This window comes from Mercenaria mercenaria, chromosome 14, assembly GCF_021730395.1.
Source record: "Mercenaria mercenaria strain notata chromosome 14, MADL_Memer_1, whole genome shotgun sequence".
Taxonomy (NCBI): Eukaryota; Metazoa; Mollusca; class Bivalvia; order Venerida; family Veneridae; genus Mercenaria; species Mercenaria mercenaria.
In genome coordinates this window covers 14,968,754-14,995,999 of record NC_069374.1, presented here as the reverse complement: position 1 = coordinate 14,995,999, position 27,246 = coordinate 14,968,754, and the positions used below count along the sequence as shown (strand labels likewise).

General features: G+C 33.0%; 1 protein-coding gene across 1 annotated transcript; it reads left to right on the top strand.

Moving 5' to 3' along the window:
- The first annotated feature begins 2,207 nt into the window (after window positions 1-2,207).
- Window positions 2,208-25,152, top strand: LOC123526442 (calcium-activated chloride channel regulator 1-like). Its single transcript, XM_053522491.1, has 13 exons — window positions 2,208-2,408; window positions 11,838-12,117; window positions 13,425-13,530; window positions 14,248-14,419; window positions 14,615-14,753; window positions 15,297-15,403; window positions 17,235-17,459; window positions 17,950-18,249; window positions 18,863-19,072; window positions 20,127-20,391; window positions 21,039-21,194; window positions 21,806-22,033; window positions 22,730-25,152. The coding sequence occupies exons 1-13, from the start codon at window positions 2,265-2,267 to the stop codon at window positions 23,251-23,253; spliced, it is 2,856 nt and encodes a 951-aa protein (XP_053378466.1). The 5' UTR covers window positions 2,208-2,264; the 3' UTR covers window positions 23,254-25,152.
- Window positions 25,153-27,246: the final 2,094 nt, after the last annotated feature.

The window sequence follows — 27,246 nt, the reverse complement described above, 5'->3', positions numbered from 1 at the left end:
AGCATAGAAAGCAGGAAATAACATCTAATAAGACGTCAGCTGCAAAAGAGAGAAGAAGAAATTCGCCTTCTTCTCAAGGTTTTGCCTCACCCTAGATGACTTTAAAACCATGTTTAGAGTGTTCGTAGGCAAACGGTCATCAAGTAGTACACGCTTGTAGAAACGAGTGCGTTCTTAATTAAGACACTCATCTATTTAAGTATTGACCAACGGTATGTGGTACCAAAATAAATACAGGACTGTGAGTTAATACATGAATGTCTAGAATGTTCTCCACAATATATTTAATTTATTGCACTGCGGCTGCCCTCATTTAAAGACCTTGCCTCACGTTAAGAGAATGCACCTACCTAAACCTCACAGGGATCAAGAACATCTGCTATCAATATTATCCTTTTCACACAAACAGTGCTTAATGAGTACAATTTTGCTTTATACTTTGTTTCCTCAACATAGTACCACAATTTAGAACCATAGAAAAGATTCAATTATCACAAATAGAATGTTTTATGAAAATATATTAACTCTAGAACGAAGGCTTCAAAAACTGTGATTCGAATTTGGGAGTGAAACAAACTTATAACACTTTTGCATTTGAAATAGAACTGATCACTTAATTTTATAATCATTTTTCATTTGGCCTTATACTCAGACCGCTATGTAATATAAATGGCATTTGATTTTAAACGGACGTAATAAATGATAATGTTGTGGGAACGTTTTGTAAATATAGATAATTTGTGAGTAGTTACAGTAGGAGCTACCGAAGTTAAACAGTGTCCTTGATTTAGCTTTGACGGCAACGGAACACTACAACTATTGTTTGTGTGTTATCTTAAATTTACAAATTAAAAATGTCATCGCGCTCGTTTAAAAAAGCAAGAACTATATGAAATTTCAACGCAGCTAAGCAAAACTGATAGCACACTCGGTTTGACTGAGTCCATTCGTGAGGGGTAATGAAATGTGCAACATCCCTCATGCCAAACTAGCACTCAGTCTGGCTAAAGCGAGACTCTATTATCAAAAAACATTGAATAAACTTGATGATCCCAAAGGACCAAACACTAAGCCTGTATTATAAATGTTAAAGTTTTAACTACAGTGTTCATTGAATGAAATACTCGTATTCATATAATCAATTACATTTAGTATTGTTGAAATGATAAAATTGTCATGTCTCAAGCTACTTATTTCCAAAAGTAAAACATAAAAACACTGCTGTAATGATAACTGTGAAATATTTCTTCGTAATATTGTTATTATTGTATGTTTGATTTATATTATGAACACATATTGTCATATTTGTATACTGTTCTGTGACATGTAATGGTAGAATCATATATATTTTAATAAGCAGATTGCAGATATCTCCGAAAGTAAGCAAACGTAACACTTCCTAAATGTCAACTGGTATGATGTTATATTATTCTGTTCCCAAAGGCCACTGCAGATGAGGAAACTTTGACTTTCTTCTGTTGTCAATAAACATCTTTTCGAATTTAGTTACGACTTTTATGTCGTGTTATTAGTAGTGAAGTTTCCACTTTTTTCTATTTTTTTATCAATATAGAAAATATTAGTAAGTTAATGTATTTAAAATACACTACAATGGTCAGATTATTCTATATCGTAATATATTAGACTTTTGTATGTTTCTGTGTTTACTAAAGTTACTACAATTTGCAAATAACAGACTTGTCTGACCTGAATGATTGTTCTACGTCTTCTCACTAATTTCCATACTGTTGCATCTAATTGTCTGGTTGTTTTACAGTACTGTAATACTTATTTTTAATATACATGTACATATATATTTTAAACGTATCTTGTTATTGATAGGTTTAAAACACAATTTAAAACTTAGACTGCTTAGAAATTGTTAATGTATAAATCTTTTTGTGCTTCTCATAAAAAATGATTAAATGAGCAAATTCTAAGCCCATAAATTACGATGATAGGGATTAATTTTTTGAGAGGTGTACTGGGCTTGAAATAGGAAAATAGAGCATACACTATATGCTTAAATAAAACAAGACATATACGCCAAAATTATCATATTTGGCCTTTCGAACACGTGTGCGTTGACTAATGCATACGTATACATGAAACGGAAGGGCATAGTTCTCAGTTGTTGATTACCTGCTGTGGCGATAAACATAAAATCTTAAAACTTTGATATAACCAATGTCTGTTGCCAGATATCTGATAGTTCATTCAGGGGTGTTTTACAAGTCTGCATACATTTGTACGTAAAGTTAAAAATGTTTTGTGTTCGGGTAATATTTTTATTTCTATTATTATGGGAAACAACTTCAATTATTCTAAAAAACGGTGGATACGAAGAGGTTTATGTTATTGTACATGACAGCAACAACGAAAGTGACATACTTCTGAGAAGGATTCAGGTAAATAACTTTTACACCGAATTGTGTATGAGACAGAAATATTTTTTTCTAAAAACTTTGCTTATCGTTTCATTTACTTTCATCATGATAATATTATTCGAATCCTCTGTTTTAGCATGTTGAATATGGTGTGAAGCAAATATATTATAGTAAGCTTTCTGTAAATTTGATGATTTAATCTCTTACATATAGAAAAAGCCACGAAGGAAAGCGAGAACAATCACTTCAGTTCGAAACCTTAAATTACACAATATACAAACGTGAAGTTAAATAGCTTCTCCCTTACTGTCTCCGGGTTTAGTTTGCAAATCCGGAGTTTTCGCAAACTCTGCTACCATCTTTGGCTTTTATGTGATCTTTCGACATCTAACAATAGTTCGAGTCTTACAGAGAAATAATTGGCCATTTTCTTTTACATATCTCAAACAACGAACTCTTGGGATGGCTTCAAAGTTGGTCCTCCCATGGGAGTTTTTTTTTCTCCCGTGGGGTTTTCGCTATCCCATCGGAGGTCCAACCGGAGGTTTTCTCCCACTTTAAGAATTGCAGGAGAAATACCCCATTTGGTTTTAACAAAATTTCTGAAATTCATTATTTATCGCTGGTAAGTATTTCTTAGTCTTTACTGTCGTGTTGTTTCTATATTAAACGTGAAAATAAGCGTTTTGAAATTTCACACTGGAGGTTTCCTCCCGCATGTGATACTGGCGAACTCCATCGGGAGTGTTCTCCTGCGGGAGAATTCTCCTGTTTTGAAAATGGGGTTATACTCCTGTTTTGAAAATGGGGTTATTCCCCTATTTATTCTTACTTTCATATATAGAATCTATTCTCGGTAGTTTACGCAACAATTTGTAATTACAACTAATTTTCTTAAAATAATAATAATAATAATAATAATAGTAAAAATAATAATGATAATAGTAATAAAGAGAACTCTAAATGCTTTTTTTCGTGTAAAGTTATTAATGCTTATAAGAGATCTCACCTCAATTAAATGTTTGCTATCTGTCTTCTATAAGAGTTAATAAATATGTTAACGCGCACTTAAATAGCCTGCGGGAGGGTTATGCAACTGCTGCATGAATTTACCAGTGACGTTTTTCTCTTGTTACCTGTATGGTCAAAATTAAGATTTTCTTTAGTTTTTGCTAAGCCTCAGTTCTTTATGTCAGATTGTTTCTACGCCTTTGCTTAAACCTTTGTGCAGCCGCATTGTTTTATCTAACTGACTTTAGCGGGGCTTTTTGGCAGTCAACTCTTCATTTTCAGTCTGCTTTTAAAGTTTGAATTTGCCTGCATTTTTTTTTTTTGTTTGCTTTTCCTTTTTTAAAATAGCTTAGCCTTGATTTCTTTTTTTATATTTTAATATTTCTTTTTTACATCAGTATATTGTAGTGTTAATGACAAATTCTTTTGTAGTTTTTTTTAGTTAACTTTTAATAAAGAAACCCCTCTAAAGAAACCTTAATGAAACAGAACTAACATTAAAATTGTGTAATACTAATATTGTACCATAAACATTAATCATTAAAATGATTTTCAATGAGTAAATAAGTTACGTTTACGGTAATATTATTCTTTGCTGACTTAATTTTAATTTCATACAAATGTGCAGCTGATCAATTAGCTTATTGTGCAACTTTTCAACATGTAATAAATATTCGCAATTACATGATATCGCACTTTTAAACGATAACAAAATTAAAAACAGGCAATGTCCTTGTCACATCCTTGAATTATAATCAATATAAAAATCAGCCATTGACCACAATACAGTACCTGCGAATATATGAAAGATCAAAATAAGTAACGTCAGGCATAGTATTTTCAATAGGTCAGTGCTCATCAGAGATGGTGCAACACATTTAGGGCATCCATTTAATCACAACAGAAAGCAAACGGCTAACCCGTTAATCGAATTCATGACTCAAAATCCACACCTGCCTTATCGGAGTGGCTAAATATGAGAGGGGTGAGCAGCTACATCTACGAAGATTCAAATCACACATTAATCAGTAGATCGCATTTATACGGAATTCCGTTAGGGTTATCGCCTTTGAATGTGTTTATCTGAAACGCGATACTGGATAGTACGATGATGAAAACCGAAATCACGAAACTACGATAACGAAAACGCGACAACACAGTGATAATAACGCGATGCTACGATAACGAAAACGCTATAATACGATAGTACAATGTTGATAATGCGATAAACTGTCTCGTAAAAAGTCGCGTAAAAAGATATCATAGTCTTATGAGCTAGTCTAAATATGATACTGAATATTACATTCAGCGGACCGGAATTTATTAATTGTTTGTATGATAAATAAAGGCCAAGGTTGCAGAATGAAAAGCAGACGACCGCTTTACACTTGACTAGAATCAACTTTTCCATGCTCAAAAGTGAAGTTAAACATTCTACACAGATTGAGAAGATACAGCTTCAGTAAACATCAATTAAGTTAATATTTATTAATGTTCATTGCTGCAGGATAAACTTAAAAGGTTGCATAAAACAAAACCTGTGTGTTGTTTATGCTCATGACGTATACATAATACACAATGAAGGAACCACATATACACTGCGAGGCTAGTTCTACCTACGGTGGCAAAGATGTGGCATAGATGTTTTTATTACCTGTTTATGTTTCTATTTGTTTCGTGGGCACATACTCTCTAATACCTGCGCGTATTGATATCGAAAAGCATCTGCGCACGTAGTAAGTAATATGTGTGCAAGTAATAGCTGGTAAGTGCTTACATAATACTAAGTCAATCACCGGTACTTTCCAGCATGTCGAGTGAAACGTGCTCAGATTCTGGAACCAAACAATTTTTGTTTTCTTTGAAAATGCCGCTTAGGCCACACCAACTGATTAACTGTTCGTCGGATTTCCCGCACCAATTTTACGGGAAATAAAAAAAAAATATGTTTTTTTTTACCACCCGCACCTGGCGTATTTTTTGCGCTGGGTCGAAATCAGTAGGAACGAAAAAAAAGTGGAAATTCCGAAGTTTAAACGAACCTTGCTTATAATGTATCGAAGCATCGGAAGAACACGTTCTCTAATACAGTCACCGATCCGACTACGTAGTCTCCCTACCGCACAGAAGGGATAACTACCCCGGTAGTATCAGTTTATTCGGTTAAATTTTTTGTAATATTCGATCGCTTTAAAAATCGGGCATAACAAAACGGCAGTCCCCTATGTCTTTTTTGTCTCATGCCGAGATGAGGAACGGCAGGTATTTTCAGCAACAGCTGCTGAAATTAATGTAACCCGAGCCGCAGTTTTACAGAGTTGTTAAGGCTGCTGCGCTATACAATAAGATGAATCTTTCCGCAGATACAGTCGTGTAAAACCCACCGGGGCTATGTGTGTTTATCAAACGCAAGTTTTTGTTTTTGTTGATTGTTCTACAATTCTTTATTTGGTTTGAGTGATATTAATGATGGTACATGACAATACATCAGGAATTCTAGACATTTGCTTATATGTCACTCAAAATTGTTAACATTTGTTTTTGTTTACTTTGTATAGTCAAACTCTCAAAGTGCTGGATTTTCATTTGACTTCTGACAGTTAAACCCAGCCTGCAGACTTAGCACCGAATAGTACCTCCTCTGATTAACAGTTTCAATTGAGTGCTATGTGATCTGCATTTGTAATAGATACATGTTGTAAAGGTCTAATGTCACGAGCAGATAAAATTGTTAAGTGATATGGGATAAATAAGACATTGCAGAATAATAAAAGCGCTGATATATTTCTTACTTTTTATAGTATGCATCACACATTAAACATTCAATACTCCAAAGACAATGCTGTCTGAATGTTACTTCACACACATTTGTTTTTCCGGCATATGAATAGAAATACACTTGATTTGGTGTTAAACATGACACAAGCGATTATGTATTCTTTTATTTCATCGCTCTTCGCTCGCTTCAATAAATGATGATTTGAAAAAAAAATATTTTAATTTTTTTCCGCTCGCTCGCCCCAAATATATTGGAAAAAAATCCGAAGAACAAAACATCAATTTGATGTGGCCTTAAACACTATCAACTTGAAAATAACGCCGAAATGCAGTTGATTCTTGGGTAAAACATATGAAACTGATCGTCCAATGTGTTACTTTCAGTTTCACTTTACATCAATCTCGTAACTATTAAAATTTCTTATACCCCACCCCGCATGTATCTTTTTTATGTACGGTTGCTTAAGAAGAGATAAGTGCGTTCTCCTGTTTACTTCAAGTAATGTATGACTTAAAATTGCGAAAAAGATGAAATTCAACTCTATCTTAAACTGTTTATCTTGGTAACTGAATTCTGACTCGTACAAATAATTTGATTTGAATTTTTTAAGTCCTAGTATTAACAGTTATGATCTCTAAAGTATTTAACAGTTAAAGTTTTAATTACAGTATTAATTTTTCAAATTCTAATCATAACGGGGTGGGGCATTTCTCATGTCTTATCATATATCGTCCTTTCTGTTGATTTCATTTCAATAATGGTTCTTGACTGGTCAAATTACGGAGGAGAATTTTTCCAGAAGGTGCGGGATGTTTGGGTTGTTGGAGGATGGTCGGGGAGATACGATTTTCGACAAACCATCCTTTTTATCTACAGAGTACATAAGCTTCATACGGGGATCAAACAGACGACTGCACGACTGACATGTGATAAGACCATGATCATTATGTTTTGAATTCAAGTTTATTTTGTAATAATGTCATTAATTGAAAATTGTTGATTTTTTCGCATCGTATTTTTTTAACAATTATATAAAGAATACGTTTGATGGAGATACATTAGGTATTTCAAATAAGAAAGGAAGTACTTAATAATAATTTAAGCCATTGACACTTGCATTATGATAGATGCAGATCGGGTTAGATTTAGATATGTTTTTCATTGTGAACCTCAATTTAAAAGGAGAATTTCATCTCCTGTATTTTTTTTTTATTTTGGATTAAAAAAATGTCCCGCGGTTTATATTTGTCCGAGTCCATACTTAAATTGTGCCATCGATGACTGTACAGCAAAAGTTAGTAAGTCAGGTCACATATATCGTATATGCTTCAGTAAGTTTAATGACGCCGTCTGATTATGTGACATCGTTGAGATCGCTATGCTACGGTCATGATCAGGCGGCCTGTGTTTAATCTTGGCGGTGGCATTGTAATTATACAATGTATAATATTTGCGCTGAGCAGAAACCCAATAGTTACTTATAAGTTTAGATATTAGTATTAAAATAAAATACTGATGTTTTGTTCTCTCAAAATGTCACAATATTCATTTTTAATTATTTTCTAACCTCCCACGGGATTGTGCTCCCATTTAAAACAATGGGAGGTTTTCCCCCGCGGGGTTTAAGATTTTTTTATTTCGCAGAGTAATACATCTTTAAGTTAGATTTAAGGTGATATTGAAAAAAAAATTATAATTAATTAGCAAAAAGTGAAACATTAAATGCAATTTAAAAAATTCATCCAGTCTCCAGTGTGGGGTTTCCTCCCATAACGAATAGGGGAGTTTTTTGTCAAAAGTCGTTTTCCAACGCGAAATAATGTCAGAACAGTTTTTTATTGCATAAATTATTGATCTGAGTTAAAATATTTTGATTTGAAAATTTTAGAAAAAAAAACACGTTTTTTTCTCCCGCAATTGGTAAAGTGGGAGAAAACCTCCTGCTGGACCTCCCATGGGTTAGCAAAACCCCGTGGGAGGAAAAAATACTCCATGGGAGGACCAACTTTGAAATCGTCCTTTGAATTCAATTTTTAAGATATAAAGAAGGAAGCGGCCAATTATTGCTCTGTGGGACTTGAACTATCGTTAAATGTCAACAAATCATAGAAAAGTCAAAGACAAAAGGTAGCTGAGTTTGCGAAAATTCCGGATTTGCAAACTAAATCCGGAGACAGTTAATTAAGACTGTTGCGGGTTTGTAATAATCCAGAAACTTAAAGAGCCGGCCAACATGTTTCTACTTAACATAATTAAGTTTTACCGAATCCTTACCACGATGGTCAACAATATAATATAACACAATTTTATAGTAACCTGGAAATTAATGTTTAAGCAATATTAACAAATCCTACAATGTAAGTAGCAAGAAACGTATACATTACTGAATACAATAATTAGGAATGAAATATGCATTTCGTGTTTTTAATGAATCTTAATACTTAAGGCGTAACCAGGTCCGCATTGTCCACAAACAATATTGTTGTTAATATTCTATGTGAATTAAGGTGGAATGCGCCTAAGTTGAAATTAAAGGGTTCCGTTTGAATAAAAAGGTCCCTTTAATCCTGTCTCATGTAAAACCCAAACGATAGAATTTAACAAAAAAAAAAATAATATAATGATGAAAGCTATATTTCCTGTCGAGTGAAAAAAACGGGGTCATAGTACTCATTTTCTCGTAAAATTACATTACGCTACCCTTATCCCCAAATCTCAAGATAACGCAAATGCGTATTTTTCCTGCATATCCTATGTAAAAACCGCATTAAATGAGGAATAGGCTAATTTGCTAAATTTTATTTTAAACAAAATATCGAAACGGAACCCTTTAAATTAGCCACATTCCACCTTAAAAGGTCTATTTGTCATGTTTTGTTGTTTCATTGAACATTAACGTTAAAAGCTAATATACACAACGATGTTATATTTGCTTTCAAACTGGTAAAATGCAGTATACGAAAACAAAACTAAATACTGAATTTTATATTCATTTCGTGCAAATATGTTATTTTGCGAATGAAATGCAATAAGACTATATACTCCATGCTTTGAGTATTTAAAGAATTATCTTATTGCAAAAATTCTCTACAGAGAAAATATTGCCTTAACAATGAATAAACTCGATAAATTTAAGCTGAAGTGGTCAGGTTCAATAATACAAATTTGTGTATTTTTGATACAATGTAACAAAAGGAAAAAGTCATTCTTCTCACTTTATTTCTGCATCTGCACTGAAGCCACCAATCATTAGTCATATTGTATTTTTGAATATTGATCCTTTTTTGTAGAGATAATACACATTCTGTTTTTGTCGATTAACGACAGACATCTGTAGAAGCCCGCGGGAATTTTTGGGTCGAGGTCACAAACATATCCCAAGGGCTTCTGCTGACGTTAATACACAAAACAAACGTGTATTGTCGCTATTCTTGCATAACAAAAATCATAACACTTAATTGTTTTCATATGTAACGATTCCGGTTCATTTTTTATGTACCATTCTGTTGTTCTTGGAAACGGTAAACGTGACTACTGTTCATCACGTTATAATCGGTAAAAAAATAAACTAGAATATTGGTATAATATACCAGACTTTTAGCATACCCAACTGGTAGATTGACAATAACATCTTGGGCAGAAAGAAAATATTCAAAAGCCTCTATCTGTTTCGGATTTGGGTCAATGCCAGCATTATAATTGTGAACGGCGTCAAAGATTAACTTCGACAAACTCGTTTGTTTACTTTCATTTTCGTTTCAGGATACTAATTGGTCGTGTAAATAAATACCCATTTTCATTCAGAATCGTTATTTTTTATTATGGATCATTCGCCTGTGCTAAAAAAGGGAAAACTTCGAAAACATTGGGAAAAAAATAACTAAAAAATATATATAACAAAACGTCCACTTAGCTGACTTTTAGATAAAAAAATTTGTGTTGGCAGTGATCAATGAGCGAAGCGGCAAGGGAGATCACTACGTAGGAGTTTGAGTGACTAGCTTTCAAGGTTTATATGAATTCTCCGAAAATTAGGTAAAAACATACCGACTGAAAACGAAAAGTCACACAAGTTACACGCGATACTTACGCATACACGGTTATTGACAACAACTGAACCGAAACTTCGTAAAAGGAAGTAAACTCTAAGAGAAGCGAGCGCGTACATTGTTGGGGGCAGTGCGTTTGGGGTTGTTAACTGATAAAGCAAAACATACTATGGATTACATTGTATCTTTAATGCTAGAAGAAGAGGTTATTATTGAAGAAACAAGACGCAGATGCCAAATTATCAGTCTGTGCTGAAATACAGATATAGGTCCCGGGCAAAGCATTTCAAAAATAAATATCATGTATTAACAGCACGTGAACTGCCGTGTTTTCAAATGATTTTTCTCCCGTTAATACATGGGCGGGTCCAGTGAATAAAGTAGTTTTTATGCAAGAATAAAATATTAAAACAAAAGAAGTCAGACTGTATCTCGCCTTTTATTCAAGAAATAAGCCCCGAACTCTCTCCCCCACCCCACTCTCTCTCTCAATTATTTCTGCATATAAATACAACTGTTACATATACTATTTTAAACAAGACTGAAACACGTATAAAGTACATAATGTGTATGTTGAAAAGAAAAAAGAAATTTTAAACGGGATAACCCGAAAAGGGACTCAGAATAAGGCCATAAAACACAGAGAATATGCAATTGGTAAATAACATGGATATAAAAACAAACGACATTCGGCTCTGGCTTGACATGATCTCTGATTTCCTGTCTGTTAATGCTAAAAAACAAATATATTTCCTCTAAAAAAACTTAGAAACTGTTATATATACTATTTTAATCAAGACTGAAACACGTATAAAGTATATAATGTGTATGTTGAAAAGAAAAAAGAAATTATAAACGGGATAACCCAAAAAGGGACTCAGAATAAAGACATAAAACAGAAAATATGCTATTTGTAAATATCATGGATATAAAAACAAACGACATCCGGCTCTGGCTTGACATGACCTCTGATTTCCTGTCTGTTAATGCTAGAAAACAAATATATTTCCTCTTAAAAAAAACATAGAAACTGTCTGATCCACTATCAAGCTTCATAAATCTCAGGTTATATTAAATTGATATTTGCCGATAAAAAACGTCCTGTGGTGTAAGAAAAACATAATATTACTTATCCTAAGTGTATGATATGATTCGTACATTTTAGTCAAGTAGAGAGAGTTAATTGGTAGAAAATATTCCAGTAGAAACAGTTCGTCGATTTGATTGAAAGCATACAGAATATTCCAGTAGAGATAGAGTAAATCAATTAGATTGTACGCGTACATAATATTCCAGTACAGAATAAATCGATTTGATTGAATGTGTACAGAATATTCCAGTAGAGAGAGTAAATCGGTTTAATTGTATGCATACAGAATATTTCAGAAGAGAGAGCAAATCGATTTGTTAGTATGCATACTGAATAATCCAGTAGAGAGAGTAGATCAATTTGATTGTAAGCGTAAAGAATATTCCAGTAGAGAGACAGTAAATCAATGTGATTTTACTCATACATAATATTCTAGACTGTAGAAAGAGTGAATCGAACTGATTGTATGTATTTTTCTTGATCGTTTTTAGTTTTACTTTTTTTTTTGGTTTGACTTTCAGGATATATTGACAAGTGCCTCGAAACTGTTGTTTACAGCTACTCATAATCAGGTTTATTTTAGAAAGATAAACATAATCGTGCCCGTGTCCTGGTCTTCGAAACCGGAATATAAAAAACTTCCCGCCTCACCAATTAAAGAGTCGTATTTCTCAGTGGATGAAAATGGTTTCCCTACTCCCCAAGTTAGAGGACAATTTATATGTGGGAAAGGAGGCCATTACATGCATTTGTCACCTAAATTTCTTCTGCAAAAAAGACGGTCAAGTTGGGGGCTGCATGGTTAGTATGTTGATCCGTACTTTTTCTTTCAAAACGGACGAGTAATCAAATAAATGCATTGATTTGGATATTCATTTGGTTTTGCATAATGGCGGTCAAATTAGAGATGACATGATATATACTTATGTCCTATCTATATATTGGTAATGATTAACTTGTCATAAGACAGTCAATAGTGATTTCGATCTCTGGGCGGGGCGTGTGTTCTCCCTCACAATATGATAAAAGACATGAAATCATTCGTCCTCCACCTCTGATCCATGTGTAATAGTTGTCAGCTACTTGCGGAGAGTAGGTTTATACTGGTATAGAATCCAGAAGCACTTGTTAGAATATCTGCCCGCAGTAACATAATACGAAATACTGTTGGAAATGGCGATAAACCCAAAACTAACAAACGAACAAATAGCAGAGTATAATTATTTCATATTTGGTTGTGTTCATTTTACCAAAGTTCATAAACGTTTCATTCAAAAGTTTACTCACAATTTTTAATTCCTCAGTTTTCGTATATACAAAATATATGAAATATCCGAAATCAATAATAGAGATGCTTCGTCTAAACATAAATCAGTTTGAAAGGACAATTTGTTGATATGCTTGAAATTGTAAAAAACATTTTGCTGAATCAACAATTATTTCTTTCTTGAATTAGTCATATTTCCAGAAACAGATATCGAATTTATGCCAACTTATTTTCTTATCAATTCAAACTATTCCGCTTTATCATTACCACTATGTTTTTGACGTAATAAGTTATCAACGGCTGTTTATGCATCCTAGTTTGGAACGGATGCCAGGTGAAAAGGTTAAAAATACTGTCCAAAGAAAACAACCTGTTGTTTCGATGTACTTAATTATGCACGGCAATAAGAATATTGTTTAAAGGCGAGCATTCAATTTCCCCGCATAGGAGTTAAATGACTCAAATCTTCATTCATCAGTTTAAATTGATTCCACGAATATTGTTTTTTATACAGCTTTAAGAGGAAGTTACATAACTCTTAGAAATTTTAAAGCAATATCATGCCCATACATGAAAAAATAAACATTTACCGCATAATATCTATTTCACAACGAAATAGCATTTGTATGTGGGTAAAAAGAACTGTGAATAAATGTGTAAGTATATGTTTTTGTACTACATCTTAAAAACTGAAGGTTTGCTTATTAAGTATTGACTGTTAAAATTTTCAATCATAAATTACTTTGTAAAATACAATTTGCGTTGACATATCTTGTAGTTGTTACATAGTTATTCTGTTTTCATGAAAAAAAAAATATTTTTTTTTTTTTTTTTTTTGCAGATAGAGTAATTGTTCACGAGTGGGGACATCTAAGATGGGGTTTATACAACGAGTTACCCATGGGAGAAAAATTCTATCAGGCAGGTGGGAAATGGAATCCAGTAAGGTATCAGTAGTATATATATGTATGTTCATCCCCTTATTGTCAATAGACATCTCATCACTCAAGTCTTCCAATCCGTATCGATATATCTAAATGCTTTCTTAAACTGGCTTTCTGTTTATCTACTCTTATTTCTGAGAAAAAAAAAGTCATTTTTGAGGTCAAAAGTATGGAGGGAGAGTATATGATTCACCCCAAAACACTCTCATAATTAGAAGGCAGCTTCTGCTACACCCCGCTCTCTCTCTCCCCCCCCCCCCCTCCCCAACCCCTCGCCCCTCCCCACCCCCGCTCCTACGCCTAGGTCTACGGGTATCCTATAAAAACATAAATACAACACTGGTTGTTAAGTTATTGTACTGAATGTTTATAACTTTTGAAATATTTTAAGATGATCTTATCTTTCTTATCAAGTTGTATTCGGTAGGTATGAATAAATTTAAAGATAACTTTATCCGTTTAATCAATTTCATCATCCCAGGAAATGATTATTCAGCTGATTACAAAGGAAAAGAATGAGTTCTTATTTCATGAAAATACATGTATTTCAGTATAATATGTCATAAATTTTATAGTTAAAAGGATACATAATTGATTAAAATATATAACAGTAAAGGTAAAGCAAAATAACGACTAGAAGGCGTCAATAAACCTTGACTTTATAATTATTAACATGGATCATATTTCAGATTATTAATATTTTATTATGTGAATTGAAAGGTGTACTGACTCCGTGGACGGAAAAATAGGTTTACGTGGCGGATGTTTACCGGCATCAAATAAATGCAACACAAACGACACTAGCAAGAAAATGAACAAAGAATGCTCCTTCTGCCCCGATCCATATCAAGATGTAGATGCAAGTTTGATGGGCAATCAGTGGATAAATGCGGTATATCTTATACATTATCTGGTTTGTAAAAGCACCTGCTACAACCTTAGATCTTATCTAATCTCAAATATGCCGATTGCTCAGAAATGTTGTTTTCTTTTTTAACTTTAGTCAGTAACCTTCTGCATGAACCTTCTATAAATTTTCAATGAAATATTACAAGGTGCTGTTTCATGTTGAATATGTTTATTTCAGTTGTCTCAATTTTGTGACAAGGATGATCCGACGGTAAAAAAAGAACATCGGCATAACAAACTTGCTCCAACGAAACAAAATAAGCAATGTAATTACAAAAGCGCTTGGGAAGTTATGAGGGAGCACAAAGATTTTCAAAGTATGATATAATTGTCCTTTTTGACGATAGTTCTAATGGCTGACAATTCATCGAATCACAATTATTATGATTTTATTTCAAATATTGCGCAGTTTGTGCTAAAGAAATTATTGTATGATATATTTCAGGCAACAACGTATTGCAATTATATGTATCACATTATTTAACGGCTAGTATAATTTTTATTACATTTTTATCAGCGGTTGGTCTGTTATGGTAACTACAGCTGCAAGTGAAAAGAAGTGGAAAGAATTTAAGATCGACTAAAGCTATGTTAATCATGTTAATCTGGAAACGATCTTTAGATATTTTGAAAACTTATATGATATTTCTGTGTGAGTACATGTCTGCTCATGTATATTACATTATAAAGACACCAGCCTGCTGTTTAAGATTAACGGTTGATTCATTTGATATTTGGTGAATTTATTTTGTTCAACAAACAATATAATATACATAATTATGCCTGGTTAGCTGATAAGGATCTTTCTTGTGTAGCAGTTATTCTTTGCATAAGATTTGCCAGTGTTTTCCTTTTTGTAGCCGCGGTGAAACTTCCGGCTTCCACCAGTACCACCCCTGAATTTAAGATAATTCAAGAGACAACTAGCTATCGCGTGTTTGTTCTTGACATATCGGGAAGTATGCAGGTAAATGTTTATTTCAGAAACATTTAAAATATATGTTATACTCTGCTGTAGTACGTTATTTCAGTTTTGACATTATCGCCATTATCTCACGAGAAACTTTATGTACAAGTCGACTAATCTCATCTGAGAAGATTAAATTCTTGAGTCTTATTTTAGAATGATCTTATCTGATTTAGAACGAAGCATGAGTATACATGTAGCTCTAACCTACTATAGCATATTATGAATATTTCGATATAAATTTGTCTTTAATTAACACAGACGATATATATATATATCTATATATATATAGTATTTCCAGATATCTTTAAATTTAACTTCCATGCGTTTATAAATTTTGCACGCGTTTAAACAATCATTGTAAATGTCATATAGAAATTTCAGTCATTTAAAAATGAACTCAAACCATCAGGTAATTTTGCTCTGCACTCCATTTTAAAACGCTACTTAATTCATGCTGATGGTTTGTATTGCTGCACGAAGTGAATGTCATTTTAATACAAATACAAAAATAATATGTGAAAAATATATGAAATCACCATTATTTTGTCACATTTTGAAGAAAAATATAGTACTGAGGCACATTTTGTGAAAATGAAGTATATTCTGCAACACCTATCTGGTGCCTTAATAATAGCTTGCTCAGTAAAAGATACTTTCACACACTTGCGCTTGTTATAATGAAAAATGCCGTAATGAAGGTTCGCTCTATAAAGCTATTTTCTTACTCTTGAAAGGTCTCCCTCAGCTCTTTTTAACTGTGGTTACTATAGTGAACATCTTCATGCATTCATAGTCTTGTGAAGTCTGTATGTTTGAAATATAGAATACTTTTTTTTTGTAAATTTTGCATCACTTGTCAAACATAAGCAAATTCTCACATTTTTCATTCTTTTGAAGTGTAGGAAGCCTTTTCCTACTTTTGAAATATTTCTACATAATGCCTTCACATTGCAAAAAGTCATGTCAGAATGTTAATTGGAAATGTCAGGCCTGAAGTACAGTGGTAACACTTGTTTCAGATAACTTAAGTTTACCATAATAATATGTGCGTATTTATTAACCAAATGAGGTACTACAATACCAGTTTGTTTACTTATGTAAATGGTACTATGAGATATTGCTGTAATTGTAACATGTTGTTAAGAATAGATGTATTGACATTTACTATGAAGATAAAAACTTTATATTAAGTACAAATCGAAAAGATATTTGAAACAAACACAAGTCATGATTAAGAATGTTTGATCAGTGTTTTACAGCAAATTCGAACTGCAACAAATATCACTGACAGATATAACACAACGAAAAGACAATAGTATAAGCATTTCTATAAAAAGACGTTTAATGAGGTTTTACCCACTCACAGTTACCCGATAACATATTGGCATGGAGGGTTGGTCAGACATGTAGTTGACATATCACTCACTAGACCGACCTTTTTACCTACCTAGCGGGGAAAGACAAGGTTATCCGCGTAGGAGATCGTCATATATCGTTTTCGAGAAAAAAGAACAAGCTACACTTTCGCATATTGACGTCATAATTTAACGTCATATTATCATGTCATAGTGTATGAGCTATTTTTAAGTTACAATATATCTGATAATATTGCAGTTATATCCACGGTAGGCAAGGAAAACGATTTAACATAAATGCTTGAGTAAGGAATGTGTTTTCCGAACCCGAAGGGCAGATTGGAATGAAACTCTGAGCGCGTGAAATAGAAAACCGAGCGCTAACTCAATTTACCACTCAACGCTGCCCCTCGGGTTTGAGAACCCTGTCTTACACAGTCATAAAGATTCTTGTTATAGTCATCTCTATTTAGGGAACCAGAATAGCAACTCTTCAACAAACAGTTCAGTACATCATAGAGCAACTGATTTCCAAAGGAAGTTGGCTAGGTATAGTTTCATTTAGTTCAGGCACTACAGTAGAAAAATACATGACAGAGGTCAATACACAAGCTGATCGTGATAATCTAAGACAGGCTATACCAACAAATGCCAAAGGGGGTACTTGTATTGGATGTGGACTAAGTGAAGCAACACAGGTAACTTATTGACATTCAAATATATAAGAAAATTATTATGAAGCACATAATGTAAACAATTAAATTAGCAGCCTCTTTGGTACAGATAATCAAATTGCATAACACTGCTGATACCCAGCCCCTATTTATTCTAAGACAGGGACTATTTTATAAAGTCTGTTCAAGAAAGGTGAATAGGGGGATAATATTATATAAATGGAAATATATCATATAATTAGGACAATGTAAAGCTTAACAAGGACTTGAACCCGAAACTGATGCCTCGGAATATCGCTCAGGCAATTAGACATCGGGTGTTTGAATTTATGCACATAGTGTGATTCTCCAAAAATTAGAAAGTTGTGCCAAACACATTCCGAACTACAATGTACGTCTATAATAAAAGTTTACTTAACACTTGTAGCGGGAGGTTAGATTACAAGTATATACAGAAAATAAATAACGCTTTTGTTATTTTTTGTTTTTCCATTTGAACCTTTCTTTATTTTAGGTCTTGAAAAGGCATCTTGGAAATGCAGAAAATGGAGAAATCATTCTTATCTCTGACGGAATGAATAATGAAAATGACGTGGTTGATATAAATGCAGCACGCCGAGAAGTAGTTGCTGAGAAAATAGTGGTTCACACTATAGCTGTGTCACAACAAGCTGATACTCTGCTTAGTGACATTGCAAAGGAAACCGGCGGACAATATTACACGTACCTTGACAAAGGGAGTATAAGTCTTGTTGGTGCCTTCTCTCAAGCAATCTCGGGTGGCCTTACGTCAACTGCTCACCAAAATGTAATGGTAAGACATTTCTCTTTTTGAATCTTGTCATGGCGATCGGCATTTTACGTTCAATTACCTAACCGAGTTCGGGTTTATCCGGTCGTTACTTAAAAGCGATTTTCTAATATATGTTCGAAGGCTGCCGAAATAGCAAAATAAAACGAGATACATACGAAAATTGCAGATTGTCATTAAGCGTCCACTACCTTACATGTTAGAAATGATGGTTTGATCAAGAGAATAATTATCTTACAGTCTTGCCAGGTGTAATGCTATACGGATAAATAATTTTACAGAAGAAATAAAAGTCACAATACATTGTATGTCTGTTAATCATTGCAATTTTAGGAATGGCAATGAAAATTTGTAAAAATATTTATTAAAAAGTTAAAAGACAAACAACAATACAATCAAAAATCATTAATACGTTTAGATGCATGACAATGACAACGTCATTGAAAATATCGTTTTTCAGCAAATGTTTTGAAATTCATTTGAGAAATACATTGCCTTAAATTTTCTTATATGGCATCTAGATTTTTTGCCTGTCAATATCTTTAAAATTAGGTATTTTTATACTTGATCTTTCAGTATTGAAGAGAATGTAATGTCACTGTTTTGTATCTCACAGCTTTTATCGGAGAAGAGGGATTCGGTAAACTCTACAGTTAATAGATTGAGATTTTCAATTGATGACAGCCTTGGAAAAGACACTTCATTTACCTTTATGACACATACTGATAACAATATACAACTACAACTCAATGGACCAAACAATTATTCACAACTTTTTGAATCGCAAGGAAAGATTGCTACGTTATCTATTCCTGGTATTGCACAGGTATATCTTATTTTGTTAATTTCAGTTCAACCGGTAAGGACATATTAACTGGGATAACACTTTCATGTTTTAAGCGTTTGTCACGTTTGTCTAATACACTAGAATGAGAATTTCTTTTCATTTGCAATTTATTAAAGAGTAGACACATCGGATAAACTAAGCACAGCAAGCAGTCAGAGCCACAAATAGCAAAAAAGGCAAACCACAAATAGAACTCCCTAGTTGAAAGATATAGTAGACGGGTCATGAAGTAAATTTCATTTATATGAAATATATAAAGGGAGATAATTTGTTAAGGAGGGAAAAGGTAAAATAAAAATTAGGACATGGAAGGTTTTTGTTTTGGCTCGTTTTAACGTCGTACCGACACAATTAAAGACCATATGGTGACTTTCAAGTTTTAAGGGAGGAGGAAGACCCCAGGTGCCCCCATCCCCCCCACCCCCTCCACACCCCCGTGCATTATTTCAGCACAACCGGGCATTCGCCCTTGAAGAGTCACTAATCTACATAAAGGAAACTTGGGGATTAAACACCATAAGGGCATGCCGACCTCATAGTTAGCCTATTTTCAGTTGACCAGACAATAGATTTTAAACAATATAAATACCCTCCAAGAAAAGCTCTTATATTAGTTACAAAATAATAGAATGTATAGAGGAAAACATATAAAAAGAGTCAGTCGGAGGAACAACTATGTACTCAATAGCTTGTCTTAAGTTACATCCCTAAGAGCTTATCCTGGCAGGGCAGGGCTAGGAAAGATGCAAGACAAAAAAAAAAACAACGTCCGCACACTCATTCCGTTTATAATATGCAGGATTTAATAGAGAAGCATCTCTTACGTGTCTCACACATATTATAGAACAGGAAAGCGCAGGAACTGTCTGTAGTGGGTTCAATCGACAAACGTGCACTGAGTTTAAGGACTTTTACGTTATATCTAACATTGATTGATTTTCTGTCAGACTTTACATTAAAAAAAAGCTTTATGTTTAATTTGCGATGAATGTGTCTCTTGTAACTTCGGCATTTATATCGTTTAATTGAACAGGCTGGAGAATACGAGATGACAATAACAACAGACACGACTCCCCAAACTGTTGAGTATCATGCAAAGTCAGTGAGAACGAGCAACGATATAATAAAAGTAACGTCTATGTTATCAACTAATGATATTGACTTTTCTTCTGGTGAACTACCTATAATATTCGCCGATGTAACGAAAGGTTATCTTCCAATTCTAAATGCGACAGTTTCTGCTCGTGTGGAGACAGGCAGTAAATCGTGTGATGTTCATCTAAAGGACGACGGTGTTGGTGAGATTTTCATTACTTTAAGGCCGTAAGGTAAAGCTACACAATTGATCTTTTGAATCAAAATGTGGCTATAATGCATATAGCTCTAAGTTACAGGTTCTAAGTGAAATGCAAGAGCAGTTGTTTTTCTAAAACGGTACCTATGGTTTTCGTTAAATCAAAATATATATACGAACATAATTATTATGTGGCCTTATATGGGAAACTATTGTGACGGTGAATTGTGTTAAAAGCAATTGTTATATATTGTTAAAACGGTTCCTTGTGTTACCGGGGAAGTACCTTAGCATGGAATATGGTAACTTTTAATGGTGGCTTATTGTGGCAGATGGAAAAATCTTCAAGTGATAATATAATTGCTTCTAAAAGTTCAACAGTATCCCAAAAATTACAACCGAGCTGTTGCCAGATGGATATTAGGCAAACTGAAAGCACATTTTCTTCGTCACTTATCATAAGACAATTTGTAAATAAACATCGCAAGCGGAATCTTCAAAATATTTTAACAAATAAAATGTAAGCATCAATTCAACAAGCCGTTATGATAAGTCGTTGTCAAGTTCCTTTATTCTTAGGTTATAATGTGAAACAAATAACAATTAACACGTGTAATTTTTAAATACTAAACCCGCATCTGAATCTTTTAGATCCTGATGCATTTGTGAACGATGGAATCTACTCAGGGTATATATTTCCCAAATGCTTAGATTCTGGCCGAGTGAACGTGAAAGTAAACGTAAAGGGAAGTCGGGGAGAAACAATGATACTGAAAAGTGTGACAGGGGCCTCGAGTCCGGACGAAGGTTAGTCATTTTTTGAAAATATTGTAAAAACACACGGAACACTTATTAATTTTGACGAATATATTTTGGCTGTGTAAATAATCAGTATATATCATCGTTACTTTGATATTTTTGACAAGTTGAAGACAAAGATAAAATCTGCTTCAGCACTGTGATCATAACGTATGCGTTGTGGTTGTTGGGCGGGTTTAAAGGGGTGTCGACATATTTTAGGGCAAAAGGCGACTATTGATGGTATAGGAGTACCCTAGATTTCCCCCGGGCATTATCTCATCATAGTCTAGTTCTTTGGTTGAACAAACGACTGTCTTTAAGCCGGTCCAGTTGCTTCCTCACATGAAGAATTTTACACCAAAAGTGCGATTTTGCGCCCATATCGTTCAGGTAGAAGTGATTTTATGTAAGTAACCTTAACCACTCGGACATGGAGGTCCCTGCACATTTGTGTAGTATTTGTAATGTGATCAGATATCCCACATATTTGTTACAGAATTATACTTTTTTAAGTCTTTCTAACATTTGGACCAAAAATACGGAAAGCAAAAAATCTCTTTAAATGTGAATCTACATGTTTGCTTTAAAAGTAGATTCACTTATTTGTTTGGTTTTAGTTGATGAGGAGCCTAAAATTTATAACAGTTCCTTTCAACGTGTTGAGTTTCTGGAGGAGCTATACGTTACAAATTATGAAGATACTGGGTCATCTGATGTTATTGCACCAGGAAGAATTACTGACGTAGCATTGTACCATATACGGACAGAATCATTAACCCGTGGAGAAAGCCGTAACTTTACGATAACATGGACAGCAACAGGAGACGACAAAAGTATCGGTCAAGGTCTGATGGATAAATATTTTCCAGAAACACAAAAAGATATTTTTGAATAGTGAGCAATAACGTGTGATAAAATGTGGTTGTTTTGACTACAGTTTTACAAGTTTTGAGCAAGATTTGAATCTGTTGTGATATTGTATATATAAAATAATCATTTACTATAGTATGTTCTAGCTAAATTCGATAGTTTAGTCTCATTTATGCTCAACTCATTATTCGTTCAGTCTAAAACGGAATAAGCGTTGCTGTTATTTCTTGTAATAATAGACAAATGTGTTTAATAAATGCTAATGACTATTACAGTTCTGCTGAATATAATATCCCTAATGGACAGACTGCTATTATTTTGTCTGGTTTCTTTCGCTCTTTCTTTCTTTCTTACGCTATGTTGTAGACTTTAATGAATAGTAGATCATAGTATTCTTTGATGCAACCGTGGGATAAATGGCCTTATTTACAATACCAGTTTATATGGGACCGTATTTCAAATGATACACAGTTAAACTTTATTCAATCCGAAAAAAAGGTTCTACGCTAACGCTTTGAAATTCGACATTATTATTATTTTATTGAAGAAGATTTGAATAAATAGAGGGTCATAGTATTCTGCGATGCAACTGTGCTTTAAAGGACCTTATTTACAATATCTGTTTATCATGTTTATATTGGATCGTATATCAAATGATACCTATAGTTAACCTTTCTTCAGTCCTATAAATAGTTCTGCGTTGTTAAGAAACGGCGACATTATTATTCTAGACTGCCAATCTGAAAGTATGTGTATGACCCTATGTATACATAACACTTTATTTTCGCTTCTATATATTGCAGCTTCAAGTTATATCCTTGGCATTTCGGATGATTTTGAAACTTTGCTAAACGAGTTTGATTCTGCTGAACAACTCGAAATGAGAAATGTGTCATTAATTCCTCAAGAGGCAGGCGAAACGGAAGCTTTGAAGATAGTCGTCGATGCTGAGAAGGTCTACACAGAAACTGCGTATTTTGCTATCAAAGCTGTAGATGAAGCTGGGAACAAGGGTGAAGTCTCAAATATCATCTCTATAGTCGTTGCTCGGGGCTATCGTGTTGCTGGTGAAGAAGGATCTCTCGCTATTGAAGATGATAAAGTTGAGGCAACGTCATTCGCAGTATATAATTGTGGAATGAAAATACTTATAATTGTACAGTTATGTTTACATTTGATTTTAGGTTTATATTGATATCTGCTGAAATCACTCAAGGTTATTAATTATATATCTCGGAGGCAAATATCCTTTTTCATATTCTTTACTGTTTATACATGCATTTCTTGAGATAACATTTCATACAGAATTGCCATTTGAGTTCACACAGTAAACTTGAAATACCTGGCGTTTCGAACGAAAAAGGAAAACAATCATTCAGCAATATTTTCAAAGCAATAACTAGCATTAAATCAAATTGAAATATTTTAGCGGACTCAGCTGACACTAACACGACTGTTTGTTAAAACTATTTGATTTACGTTAATTGGTTTATGTAATATGTATATTATGTGTCATGTTTGCAGATATCTATAATCGTTGTTTAAATTGCTGCTTATATTTTTCAAGTGCTTGAATAAAGCAATAATATTAGTGACATGATATAATTATTGCATAATTAATACTTTAAATTACTGGAAAGTCATTGTGTTTCTTATGTTGTTGCAGAAACTAATATATTGTAATTCAGTTACATAATTTTAAAAGCAAATCAAATTCTACCATATTTTTCATATAAATGTTATTTGTGTTGTCATGACAACGGAAATTTCAAAGCACCCATTCATCATAAAAATTATAGATGTGCATAGATAAAAGGCCCGCGATGAAACCAAAAATATACGGTTAAGTTATTTTTCAGTAAAATCACCTTAAACTGTTCCCAAATAATCAAATGTATGATGTGTAGTAAGTGATACGCATAATTTGTTCCATTAATGACTTGAAAAATACACGTCATGCATAACGACGTTATACTGTTTTCATGACGTTCTTTACGTCACATCTCAAAATGCCTTCTGTGACTTACTTAAAAGCATTGTAGCTATTGAAATAGTGAAGATAATCATTTTAAATTTTCAGATTTAAAAAGTAAAAGAATATTCTTCATGAATATTTTGTTATCTCAATTTTGAAATTTCTGTCACTAATGCAGGTTTCCTCATGGAACGCCCCATATATTTGTGTTTACAATCGCTACTAGTGAGAAAGAATATGTCACAGTATGTGGTACGAAAATGAAACTATTTGTTTTCGTAAATAATAACCTAGAGCAAAGAAACTAGATCAACGGGAAGCATAGTAGGGCAGTGGTAGAGCGCTGCACTTCGAGTAGCAGGTCATGCGTATTACCCTCCGAGAACGGTCTTAACCAAACCGAGCATGTGACATTTTCATTTTTTCTTGTTTGGCGGTCTGTGGAGTTTCAATTTTGATATCGGTGATAACGTTGTTTTCACTAGTGTTTTACCAATGCGATATCCCTTCAGAAATACAAATAGTAGGTACAGATTTAGTAAACATAAAAAACTGGATGGATGTAAAGTATGTTTTAACAAGATGATGTTATACAACATGCTATCTTCAGTCAAAACAAACGTGCACCTTTTCCGTTTAAAATTTCTCATTTTAAATGAGTACCTCACTGTCGCCAACTGCGAATTATGTTTCAAATGACATATTATACACTCTGTCGACAATGCTCCTAGTATGTCAACATAAATACTCCTTGTGCATTATTGTCATTGTTCCACGTTTTTTTTTTGTATCATATTGCTCCTGTTTCTATGTAGTGTATTGCACCTTAATGTGTTTATTATGTAAATGATTTTCTCATAGTGCTTTTTTATTTTTATTCTAAACTTCTTGAATTTCATGTTGGCGGAAAATATTTGTTTTATAAAAAGGCTTCGATAATGTTGAAGTTCGGAGCATTTGTAGGTGACTGTTGAGAAATATAGTGTAAAATTAACAGTGAAACGTGATATTATCAAATTGTGGTATCTATAAACTATTTGGATCTATATTTCATTGGAATTTATTTATTTTACTGTCATTGTGATTACAAGATATCTACAAATTAAATATGAATTTGTCTTTTGTATTTTACTTCTCCCTTGTAAAACAAAGTAAAGGGTGTTATTTCTGATGTAGTGAAAAATGTACGCCCTCCCATCACTACATTATACTCAATACAACAAAAAATGCGTAAAAGAACTTGTTAATGGAAATACAGAGTGCTTAAATATGCATAATCAAAAGGCTTACAAATTTACAATGGCTGCTAGTGAGCAGAGTAAATTAAAACCTATAGCCAAATTAATATATGATCAGCTACTGTACACCGACACATTATCTGTAAAATGATATTTGAAAATAAATGTTAGGTTTTTGATCCCACAATCTTTGTGGTTGACAGCGTGCGTTTTAAGCAGCACTAGACTACCGTTTGACTGGTTAGCTTTTCAATGAAGGCAAGGGCCTTCAATGTGAATTACAGTTTACAAATATTTTAATTATAGTTACTTATAAAGCTCTTTTTCAACAAATAAAAGTTTCTTTTTTATGAAATTATACTTTGCTTCGAAACAAATATATTCAACCCGGCTCAAAGGAATTAAGACAAAGTAATGTTATAGATTGATTTATTTATGAGCAAATTTGAAACACATTATGGCACTATAAAAAAAATATTTGAAAAGTATCTCATTTCTCGCATTGAAAAGTATTCCGATATTCTAAAGCTGAAAAAAAATCCGTTTAAAAAACTAAAAAAACTTCCAACTTTTAAAGCTGTAAAAATTTTCAAAATTTAAAGCTTGAAAAACTACAATTTTTTTTAAAACAAGACAAAAGCCTAGTCGGATTTTACAATTTAAAAGTAACAACATTTTTTCCGGCTTTCAATATATTTTAAATTACCGTTCAACTGATCTCAAAACAAGTGAAACACAATATTTAGAAGATATTGGAAAAAAAATTGACATTGAAATTTAACATTTTCCCATGGAAAAAATATACTGTCCAAAAAGTTCGATTGAAGCCATATATGTAATCAGTTGTTTGGAAAATATAATTGGACCTATTTTGTAATCGACATTTTTGTACATAACAAATTCAATATTAAAAGAAAAAGGTGTCATTTATTTCTTATGTGTACCTAAGCTATTATTCAAACTAAAACAAAACTAAATCACGTAGAAATAGCAGTGAAGGTTGCCAAAATCATGTTTGCAAAGATATAATTTGAAATGTTGGAGTTCTGTACAAACAATAATTATAATTATCAACATTCTGATTGACAATAGCGATGAAGGAAAACTTCTGTCAACTGATGTTGTAGCTGTGGTTAACTTAGTTGATATTGATGTGAACGTTAAATAGTTATCTAAAATAATACCAATGCAACAGAATAAATATGAAATGAATATTAAATTGTATTCGTGCAGCCATTTGATGAAACTGAAAATTATCTCCTACAACGGTTGATCACACTTGTGACTGCTTAATAACTTAATCAGTGTATCATGAAACAATATTACTTCTATCAACACAAACAATGTGACGATAAACAGTAACATAAAAGTAATTTATTTACATCAATCCCTCATTGTGTTCCCGAATTTCGCTCGAATTACAATTGTAAACTTTTCTTTTGATTTAGATTTCATGAAACGTACCAAAGCACAGTTTATAAGACAATTGAAAAAAAAAGAGTTATATACACATATTATCGAGAAAACTTTTTCATGACATGATTTTAAGTACTTTCTGCATACAATTTCTAAGCTAGTTTAAATGTACAATGCTTTTGCAATTGGCAGAAAAGGTAACGATTAATAGTGACACAAAAACAATTTATTTACTGGAACATCAATCCCTCATTATGTTCCCGAATTTCGCTCGATATAATATTTTCTTTTCATTTAGATTTTATTTCATGAAACGCACAGTTTATATGCCAATTGAAAAAGAGAGTTTATAGCGTGTACATATTATCGAGATTTTTTTTTTCATGACATTTAAATGATGATTTTAGGTATTTTCTGCATACAATTTCTAGGCTAGTTAAAATGTACAATGCTTTTGCAATTGCAAAACCTTGTTTGTCCTATGTGTTCTGCTGTAAACTTTTGGGATATTTCTATGATATTCTTTATTAATTTTGATTTTGATAACTATATGTATTCG

Bases quoted from the DNA above. Each gene is read 5' to 3' on its own strand.
- LOC123526442 (XM_053522491.1), top strand. From the start codon at position 2,265: ATGTTTTGTGTTCGGGTAATATTTTTATTTCTATTATTATGGGAAACA. The intron at 17,460-17,949 runs GTAACTTATTGA...TCTTTATTTTAG, and splicing joins GACTAAGTGAAGCAACACAG to GTCTTGAAAAGGCATCTTGG. The intron at 21,195-21,805 runs GTTAGTCATTTT...GTTTGGTTTTAG, and splicing joins GGCCTCGAGTCCGGACGAAG to TTGATGAGGAGCCTAAAATT.